Here is a 10,540-nt window from a genome sequence, read left to right on the forward strand (position 1 = left end):
CAGCTTCACGTGCTCAGAAGCATAGCTGTCAACCCTCCCTGCTGTTTCCCAATGCTATAATAAGGCAATTTCCTGCAAAAAAAATGGGAAAGGTTGACAGCTATGCTCAGAAGAGGACAGCGCAGTTCAGCCAGGGGTTTGGAGCAAGGGGGGGCCCTTCCTCTGAGGGAAGTCGTAGAATCATAGAATTGTAAGGCTGAAAGGGATCCCAAGGGGCATCTAGTCCAACTCCTGGCTCCAACTCGGTGTAGGTTTTAGATCTGTTTTGCAGACCATTTCAATCCAAAAACTTGAACATGCCTAAAATTCAATCCAAAAATGTGAACATGCCTAAAAACGGCCAGATCCTTGACACCTGCCCCCAGTGTTCAATCCAGGTTCTGGATGAAAGACCCTTGGACAAAGTGCCTTTGAAGGGGTCCCCTTCTCTTTCCAAGGCATTGCTGCCCACCCACTTGCCTCTGGGCCCAATCCACCCAACTCTTTGATGGGGGTGGCAGGAGTGGGGAGAGAAAGTCATGTTCCTAGAGAAAGCTGCTCCGTCTCCTTGATCTTGTCATTGCTTGTGTGCTTGGAGAGGACAGGTGAACAGGTTAGGTGGCAATTGCAAGCAGGTAGAGCAAAAGGGCCAGGAGGCAGGTGGCCGTTGGCAGGTGCCCGACTCTGCCTGCCCCTGACACCCATGAAGCTTATACCTTGGGAGAACCTTGCTCTCCGTAACACACAGGCATGGAAAGATAGACACGCACACCAGAGAAATGCCCAGCTAGAAGGCTTACATTCCACAGAAGATAAGGAACTGGAATTTGGTCAGGAACAGGCTTTTATTAGGTTATTTTCAAGGACCTACCAAGGGCTTAGAGAGAGAGAGAGACTAAGACTCAACTACTTGCCAGTAAATAATTCCACAGGGGAGAGGGCAGATACTGCTCTCGGTACTGGAATCTGACTTAACAGGGCACTTAGGAACCAATCTGTCCTGCCAGGAGGGCACTAGGATGGGCACAAGCAGGCAAAGAAGAATGGAGCAAGGGCAACAGGACTTTGGCTTTAAAATAAAAATAAAATAGGAAAACTGACAACCCTAGCTCTCATCATACTTTTTCGGCTTATGAAAGAGGGTTTTTCCTCTCCGGTGTGTTCTCCAGTAGCTTATTTGACTATGGGCAAAGTCTATGCAGGTTCTGGGCTCCCAGGATCTATCAAGTGCATCATTCTTGGAGACCACATTTAAACACAAAGACACACAAGCCTAGGCCAACTCCTGAGCCTCCTCCCTCCAGTCCCCGTATAAGCCAAACATAAGGATACATTTCTCCAGCTCCCCAATATATTTTTTATGAAATCCAAATAATGTTTGCTGAAATATTTCGTGAAATGTTGCCTTCTCCTGAAAATCAAAGTTTTTTTTGAGGGCTGAACCTTTCCATGAAAGCAGATGCATCCCTTTTAAGCATTCGACCAGTTTTCAGAAAATAACATTTGCTAGAAATAAACCACACTTACGGCTGGCAAATTAAAACCAGGGAAACTGCTATAGCATCATGAGGGCAGAAGAAAGGGGAGGTCAAACAATGAGCAGGTCTAAGAAGAAACCTGCTGGCTCTACCATAAGAAAGAATGCTTGGTTTGATGGTCTGAACCTACAGATAAAATCATGCAAGCACTGAAGCCTTCAGTTCATCTCACAGAACCTTGCCTTCAAGGCAATTTTGCTCTATCCAATGCTGAGCCAAACATGATAATATGGACATCTTTTAAAAAATTAAATTTATAGTCCTCATGACTGCGAAGAAAAATTATGGAAATAAAAGTAGCAGTTTTTGAACCAAAGCTAAGAAAACAAAAGGCCAAGTAGAAGAACCTCAGTTTTGTTGTGAAACTTTGCTATTTTTAAGCAATGTATTTAAGGACATGATTCCTGTTTGTTTGGCTTGGGTGGTTTTTAGCAAATGCAGTCAGAAATATCAGGGATACTAATGATAATAATGAGCTTTCCTAAATAAACTAAAACCTTTCTGGGCATCCCTATAAAATACAACAGGTGCAGTTCTGCTTCAAGCTTAAATTGATTTTTAATGGTTTGATTATACTTTCCCCACACTTCCCTCCAAGGAAGACTTAGAAACCATAGTTTTGTGAGGTTGTTGAGAACTCTCTGGTCTTAATCCACCATCACCTCTATGCCACATAGAAATACAATGCCTGAAATTCTTTGGTGAGTTGCAGTTCTGGAATTTAAGCCCATTGGCTTTGGCAAGGACAACACGCTTTTCAAGTTGAAAGGGAAAGGCAGAAACATCCCCTAACTGTGGCCACTCTTGTCCAGGGGCAGAGAGATCAGAGGGAAAGGGAACCAACCAAGTCATACAACAGTATGATGCAAGGTTCCTGCACACTAGCATTTCTATTGCCCAACGATGCTGTCTGCTTATCCAAAAGGTAAGATGTCCTGCAATGCAGCAAGTCAATAAATCTGCATCCTGGTAGAATGTCTGAGCACACTTCTCCCATTACAACTAGGCAGTCCCTCCTTTACATTCCTGGGAACCACAGAGCACTACAGCTAGTGAAGCAACGTCATCTCAGCTTGGTCAAGCTCACTTGGACATAAGTATCTCCAGGGGAGCGAGGGGAGCCTTGGCCCAAGAGTTGCATTTCCTGGCACGTCTTCATTATGCCCAGAAATATTAGGGGTCTGAATCCCAAAATGTTCAGTTACCTTTCTAGGCACAACCAGCCAGGTATCCTACCCCCCAACCCACTGAAGACGTTATAACGGTCAAGCAAGTGCAATGTACTCTACCAACAGTAGTGGAACATTAGTAAAATAATAATAATAATAATAACAACAATAATAATACTTTTCTATCAGCTCACAATTGTAAATTCATGCCCTACAAGGAGGACAAGGAAATCAAAGTTCTAGCCGCATCGGGCAGAGTGACACCTCCGAAACCAGATCACCTCTGGCAGGGTGGAGGTAGAGGAAAGCAGCATTGGGAGGGGAGGGTGTTTATTCTGAGAAGGGGGCTCCCCGCCTAGTCAATTCCGCGGTGCAGCTTGAGATGGCGGGAGAGGTTGCTCAAGGTGATGAACCCTTTGTGGCAGACGGTGCACTTGAAAGGGCGCTCGCCACTGTGCAGCAGCCGGTGCCGTTTCAGGTAGCACTCGTGCCGGAAGAACTTGCCGCACTCGGTGCACTGGTAGGGCTTCTCGCCGGTGTGCACCAAGACGTGGCGGTCCAGGTCCCGTGGGCTGCGGAAGTACTTTTCACACTCACTGCATTTGTAGAGTTTCTTGCTGGGCCGGGCAGGGAACGCGCGGAGGTCCAGCTGTGGCAACAGGTGGCGTTCCAGCTCACTGCCAGGGCCTGACATCGGAGAAGCAGCCACGGCATGGCTCAACTGGTGCTCCTCCAGTGTCTGCAAGTTCACAAAGGGCTGGCCGCATATCCCGCAACTGAAGGAGGGCTCGCCGCCGTGGGCAGTCAAGTGAGCCGCCAGGGTGTTGCCATTGGCAAAAAAGGTCCCACATTCACACTGGTACAGTGTTTCAGGGGGCCGCATGTCCGGAGGGTGGCAGGTGGGGCAGCCCCTGCTGTGCTGCTGGGCCTCTGGCCCCCCATCTCTCGGGTCTTCTTCCAGGCCCCGCAATTCCAGCATCCCATCGCTTGGTGGAACCTTCCCAGAGCACACTGGGCAGGGCGGGGGCCTGTCCTTGGCATGCGTGAGCTTGTGGCGCTCCAACAGCGCTGCAGCATTGAAGTCCCGCTCACAGTCGGGGCACTTGAAGGGCTTGATGTCAGTGTGGGCGAGCCAATGGCGGCGCAGTTCGGATGCCAACTGGAAATGGCGCCCACAGGCCCCGCAGCCAAAGGGTGCGGCGCGGCCTCGCCCAGCGCTGCAGAGGTGCCCCAGGGGACTTTGCTCCTTCCCGCAGGCCAGGCAGCGGGGGGCGGGTGTCTGAGGGGCTGCGGCAGCGGGAGAAGCACGGTGCTGCCGCTTGAGGTGGCGCCCCAAGCTGCTGCGGGAGGAGAAGCGGAGCTCGCAGACGTGGCAGCAGTAGGGTTTCTCCCCGGTGTGCACCACCTGGTGGTGGAGAAGCCCTGTGGAGTCTCGGAAGCCTTTGGGGCACATGGTGCAGCGGTAGGGGCGCTCCCCGGTGTGGCTCCGGATGTGGTTCACCAGGTTAAAGGAATGCTTGAAGCTCTTGACACAGTGAGGGCACTGGAAAGGCTTGAGCTCGGTGTGCCGGGCAAAATGGCGGCGCAGGTCTGAGCGGTAACGGAAGCTCTTGTCACACTCGGAGCAGTGGAAAGGGGCCCGGGCCCCGGGCCCTGGGTCTGTTAGGAGTGACGGGTCGTCCTCCACGTCCGAGTAGAGAACAGCACACTCTTCCATGGTTCCGCTGGCAGCCCGGACCCCACCTGGGGCCTGAAGGGAGTGCTGGCCCTCTGGCCACTCTTCATCGCAGTTCTCCATCTACCCAACAGTGCTTCTACGGGATAGAGAAAGGACAGCAGAAGAATCAGAGTGGGACCCCATGGCCACTGAACCCTCCCAGTATAAAAGCATTCCCTCCATGATTAAACCACGCTATCCAAAACAGGGAGCCAGTGTGTAGTAGTGGTTTGAGTGTTGGACTAGGAACTGTGAGAGACCAGGGTTCAAATCCCCACTCAGCTACGAAACTCACTAGGTTACATTGGGCCAGTTGCTGTTTCTCAGCTGAACCTACCTCAAAGGGTTGCTGTGTGGATAAAATGAGGAGGAAGTGAACCATGCATGCCACCTTGAGCACCTTGAGGTGGCATATACATACAATCAAGCCTAGCACAGAAGGTGCCTGCAGAGCACACACCTCTCCAAGATGCCAAGGCAGGAATCTTTGGAATCTGCATGTATGTGAAAATGGCTCTTCATGTAGTCAGTGGATAATACACAATGCTCCATGGCTTGGTTCAAATAAGGTTCAGCTTATAGCTTTTGCCTCCAGAAACAGGAAGTGAGTCAAAGGATTTGGGGAATTCTCAAAACCTTTCAATTGCACAAGATGACAGAGGGTGGCAGACAGTAGAGTCAACCTTGGTTGTCGAACGTCTCGGCTGCCGAATGTTTCGGAAGCCAAACGCCAACAACCTGCAAGTACCATAACTGCTTCCATTTTTGAATGTGTCTCTGAAGTTGATCAGCTTTTGAGGCGCATTTGTCAATGTTCCCCATTGAACTTGTTGACAGCCCTTTGATCCTTGGTTTTTGAACGTTCCGGAACGGATTACGTTCAAAAACCAAGGTTCCACTGTACTAGGTTTGGATGTGGGAAATGTTCCGGATCTGGATCTGCACCCAGCTATTGGTGACCCGGGGGGGGGGGATCACGGTCTGGACTCTCAACCTAATTGGTCTCACAGAGCTGATATGCGCCTAAATAAGGTGAGGATAAAGGGCACAACTGTAAAGATCACTCTGCAGATGTAAGTCCCATTAAATCCAATAAATCTTACTCCCAAGGAAGCATGTATGGGATTGCAGCTAAATATACTGGACAGGGATAATAAAAACAACCCCACACACTATTTTCTGCAGCAAAGGAATATAGCACACTCAGAAACATGCACGCCTTGAATTTCTTGAATGAAATGAAGGGGGGGTCTAGTTTTTTGGAGGTAGTCATGAGACCTAGGATTGCGTTTAAAAGGTTAGAGTCTAGAAGTGAAGCCATCCCTTTCCAAAGTACCCAGAAGTCCCCCAAATCTGTGTGAAGCCATTCGGTCCTAAACTCCTAGCTTCCCCTCATCCCAACCCCAAAGTCCTGACCTTCAGCCACACTTGGCACGAAAGATGTTCATATGCATGGCCAGCCACCCAACAGCCAACTCGGGGTCTCTTCCAGACTACAGTTCTATGATTCTATAAACATGTAACACAGGAATTTGTCCCAAAATTGTAGGTGGATTTAAATTTGCACTTAAAGTAATATTGAGGTGAAAGCTTAATTGCAACTGTGATGCTGCCAGTTGTGAAGTGATCTTGCTTGAGGTAGCAGAAAAGCCAGAAGGAAGTTAAGCTATGCATTCCCTCATGGAAGCAAGTGTCGCCTGCCAGAGAACCCAAAAGACCAAGCATCACGGATTCCATTTTCCCATTTTGGATGCATAACAAGACCACATGCTTATGCATTCTGTTAATTAATTCAGAATAACTACTAATGCTCAAGTTACAGAAATCCAAGTACTGTAGTTAATGAGTGTACTCCCACATCGGTTGTACATTGTGGAAGACATTAACCCATTTATCCTGACTGACTACAAGTAGAGGGAAAAAGATGTTAAGGATAACTTGTTTTATTTCCTTCTTATAATTATTTCTATAAATACACAATCCATATAAAAGACACTTGACAGGTAGAAGAACATAAACCATGACAGCCGTGGATCACACTAATAATACACAGTTGTACATGAAAAATCTATACCTAAATATCCAGCTTTATCTTTTAAATATGTACTGCAATCAACGCTAATGCTCGTTCATATCTTAAAACAAGCCCCCATACTACTTATTACTATTACTTTATCGCAACGTTCTATATAGCTCATACTGCTTCCTAATGTTCATAACTTCCTACTGATGTATCAGGTTACTGAATCCTACTTAATTATAATTTAATTAAATCCTTCCTTTTAATTTAAAATCACTGGCAATTTTATATTATTGACTTGTTCTCTAATTGGGTTCAGTTTATGGGGTTTAATCATCCCCCCCTCCCTCCCCAGCTCAGGCACATAACATTCCAGTAGCTGACAGAAATGTAAAGAATTTGGGTCCGGATATGATGTTACAATGTTCTCCTTTGCATAGTTTAATGAACAATAAAAAAGCATTTGTTTTTGAAATTAGGTGTTATGGAGAACTAACCTGCCTTAAGTGATCTTGAATAGGCACCCATACAGAACCCATGAGTTCTGGCTCCCAGCACTTCCCAGCAATGGCCCCCCACCCTAACTCTGTCTGCCCCCTCCCTAAAGAAGCCAGGCGCCCTCCCTCGTCTCTCCTCCTTGGCCTCTTTATCCCACCTGCATGACCCACTTGGCTCAGGCACAGAGGCGGCGAGTGCCAAGGTGTCATCACGGGATAGGTGCGTTGGGGGGTGGGCGAAGGGTGGGTCTGTTTGTCCCCTGTGTTTCCAACCCCCCGCCCCCGCCCCAAGTCTATAGGGAATCCCTCCCCCCTCCCCTTCTGCTCCCCACCCACCTCCCCGGTACTCACAACTTCTTATAGGTGCCGACATTTTAGGGGGGGGGGAGCCACTTCTTCGGAGGAAGGGGACAGAGCCTCTCCCCCGCCCCCAACCTCCCATAGCAGCAAGCAGCCAGGCTGGTGGTGGGGTGTTGACCTCTTGCGACAGCCTGTCCTCTCCACCCTCAAATCCAACCCCTATGGAAGTTCACAGGACACCCCACCCCCCACTCCGCCCCCATCTTTTCTGTGGGCAAGGAGGGAGGAGTAACAACGGTCGCATCTTCGCCATCTTTATTGTGGGCACGTAATGAGGGACTGGAGGCTCGGTGAAGCGACATTTTTGATGTGGGCAGCCGGCTCAAAGGTGTGATATTTACTGATATTTACAGCATCGTTCTGCAAAATCTCAGGGCCATACTAACAAGAGTCTTGGTATTTTTAGTATAGGAAACAGGTTTATTATTATTGGTTAGAAGGGAAGAGGAGCGCGAAAACGATGGAAAGCACCCGTCTTTCTTACTCGCAAAGGGAAGTGCAGCGAGACCGCCATGTTTGCGCCGGGCAGCAAGCGAAAAGCTGAACGAAGGGACAAGTCTTTGTTGTTACTACGGCAACTTCTCCGCACCTTCCAATGAAGCCGACATATTTGATGTGGGCAAAGAAGATTAAAGGTCATTTTTGACGCTCAGGGAGGCGCCAAATTTTCGTTTTGAAATGCATAAACTAAAATAAACAAAACCAAAACAGGTTTATCGTTCGTGTGGTCAGAGAAGCACGATTATTTATTGTGAGGGGAAAAGTAAGAGCAGGAATCCATCAGTAATGAGGTAAGGAAGGAGGGGGGGGGGGCTGAGGGGATCCCATATTTTAGTCTCTTATTGAAATACTCAAATGGTAAGTAATTGCAGTGTTTCTACATCACTCACAGATTTATGAGGCTTCAACAGCGGAAAGAGCCGTAATCTGTCGCCTCCTGTGCTGACAGAAACTCAACAGGTGGTGATATTATAATTCTGTGAGGCAATTTCTGCCTGTCATAGTGGGGCAAGGAAATTAAGTGAATTCACCTTACCTGAATGAATATGGGAGTAGGAAATTATTGCAATAAGGACCAGGCTTTCCCAGTCAGCATCCATTTATACATAATTTTCACTTTACTAGCAAGGTTCTCAAATGGAGGTCCAGTGTGGTTAGTGTCAGCAACTAGGACTGGGAGACCAGGGTTCAAATCCAGTCTACCCAACAAGGTTGATGTGGGGATTAATTAAGGTGGAAGGGAGAAGAGAGATTGCATGGCTACTGCCAGAAACATCAATCCTGGGTCTCCACCTTGAGCTCCTTGGAGAAAAAGGTGGAATATAAATACAATAAATCAATCAATGCTCTGTTGAAGCAGCTTGTATGCCAGAACAATGCAAATATGTTTAAAACAGGGGGGGAGTTCTGTTCTAATCTATTCATATTTTAATTAAATTAAATTTACAGCACAATTTATCCTGACAACTTAGAATGGCTGACAGTGAAAAAGCATCATTAAAAAACAAAATCAATCACTGCCCAGTCAGTGTTGATTTTTAAATTGTTTTATGTAATTTTTACATGTTTTTCATTTTGTTATTAATATATACATTTCTATTGATCTGTTTTGTGTATCGCTTTGTGTTTCTTTTGCATATAAAGCAATTAAGAAAATTTCTAAACACTGTTAAGTAAAATTTATACAGTGGTACCTTGGTTCTCGAATTTACCGGTAATCCATTCTGGGAGTCTGTTTTGACTCCCTGCCTAAACCATTCAAAAACCAAAGTGCAGCTTCCAATTGGCTGCAGGAGCTTCCTGCACTCAAGCAGAAGCTGCATCGGACGTTCAGCTTCTGAAAAACATTCGCAAACCGGAACACTTACTTCTGGGTTTGCGGCATTCGGGAGCTGATTTGTTCGGCAATTAAGCCGTTTGGGAACCAAGGTACCACTGTACTCTTGCTTGCTTTATTGTGTCTCCACTCCAACCCCTTCACAGCTTCTATTTAAGTTGCTTTTTGAAACACACAAACATGCTTTGTCAGGTGACTCTCGAAGGCAGTGCAGTTCCATGGATTGTGTTACGAGTGCACTCTCAGTCGATCTTAAGGTATATTGGTGGGACAGGGTACAAGAGGGGAAGGGCTATAGTAGCTCAGTGGTAATGCATCCCCTTTGCATGCAGAAGGTCGCATTTCAGTCCTCATGCAGGGATGAAAATGCCCCATGTGAAACCTTGCATAGCTGCTGTTGGTCAGTGTGGACAATGCATAGTAGTCTGACTCGGCATAAAACGGTTTCCTAAATTCTTAGGTGTTCTCTAAACTCTATTGGACCTAAGCTATTTAGCATCTTGAATTGTGGCTGGAGGCCTTTTGTAGAATTTGGAAATTGGTGCATTTTTTCTGGTAACTTCCTCCTGTTAGTTCAATAGTCTCTAGGTCAAGCCAACATGTCATTTGTAATCACATCACAAAGAAATGATGGCTGTTAGATCTGTACATGATCTTTGTGAGATAACCAGCCTCATACAACCAAGTCTAATTAATACACAAAAGGATTGAAATCATAAAGCAAGCTGTCCTTAACCTTGGGAGGGACTGGGTAATCAAGCATATGGTTCAACCTCCAGTCTACCTGATGAACTCAGCATGTGAGGTCTGAGTTGGTTGCTGTAGTTCAGACCCTATGGCTCTTACAAGCTACTCTTGAGTTCCTGTATCAATAATTTAGGATTTTCACCATTGTAAGTAAGTCAAGTTTTACTGCCTATGCAACTTTTTCTGAAACTTTTTCATTAATCTGACCTTTGGAGAGTTAGTAAGTAAATAATTTTTTTAAACTTATCAAACATGTGGTCTTTTTCTATGCTAGGAGGAGTGCAACTTTGGAAAGAAACATCTTGAGGAAACATTTTGGAACTCACTTTAAATTTAGGGCATATTTTAAAGGTTTAACAACCTCTATTTCCACATTTTACTTGGCTGCATGTTTTGTGATTTTAAACCTCTTGATCATGGCATCCAGGAATTCTCCTTTTTATATACCTTTATTTCCTTACCATCAACCATCATTTCATCAGGAGAAACAAGTTTTGTGACTGAATCCAGGAGTAATCAGAGACTGAATGGTCCTTTGAAGCTGAACTCTCATCATTTTGTTCTCTAACTACCAGTACATTCTCAAAACCAGAGGCAATTGGCACTTTTGCTACACAAAACATGTATTTACTCCAGGTTAATTGACCCGGGATAGCTAATGCCCTTTGATTGTGTA

General features: G+C 46.3%; 1 protein-coding gene across 1 annotated transcript; it reads right to left on the reverse strand.

The window, feature by feature from the left end:
* Positions 1 to 2,056: 2,056 nt before the first annotated feature.
* Positions 2,057 to 7,464, reverse strand: FIZ1 (FLT3 interacting zinc finger 1). The gene is made up of 2 exons (XM_033169701.1): positions 7,272 to 7,464; positions 2,057 to 4,500 (listed from the first exon to the last, which is right to left on the reverse strand). The coding sequence occupies exon 2, from the start codon at positions 4,482 to 4,484 to the stop codon at positions 3,042 to 3,044; it is 1,443 nt and encodes a 480-aa protein (XP_033025592.1). The 5' UTR covers positions 4,485 to 4,500; positions 7,272 to 7,464; the 3' UTR covers positions 2,057 to 3,041.
* Positions 7,465 to 10,540: the final 3,076 nt, after the last annotated feature.

The sequence above is a fragment of the Lacerta agilis genome, chromosome 14 (assembly GCF_009819535.1).
Source record: "Lacerta agilis isolate rLacAgi1 chromosome 14, rLacAgi1.pri, whole genome shotgun sequence".
Taxonomy (NCBI): domain Eukaryota; kingdom Metazoa; phylum Chordata; class Lepidosauria; order Squamata; family Lacertidae; genus Lacerta; species Lacerta agilis.

Bases quoted from the DNA above. Each gene is read 5' to 3' on its own strand.
- FIZ1 (XM_033169701.1), bottom strand. From the start codon at position 4,484: ATGGAGAACTGCGATGAAGAGTGGCCAGAGGGCCAGCACTCCCTTCAG.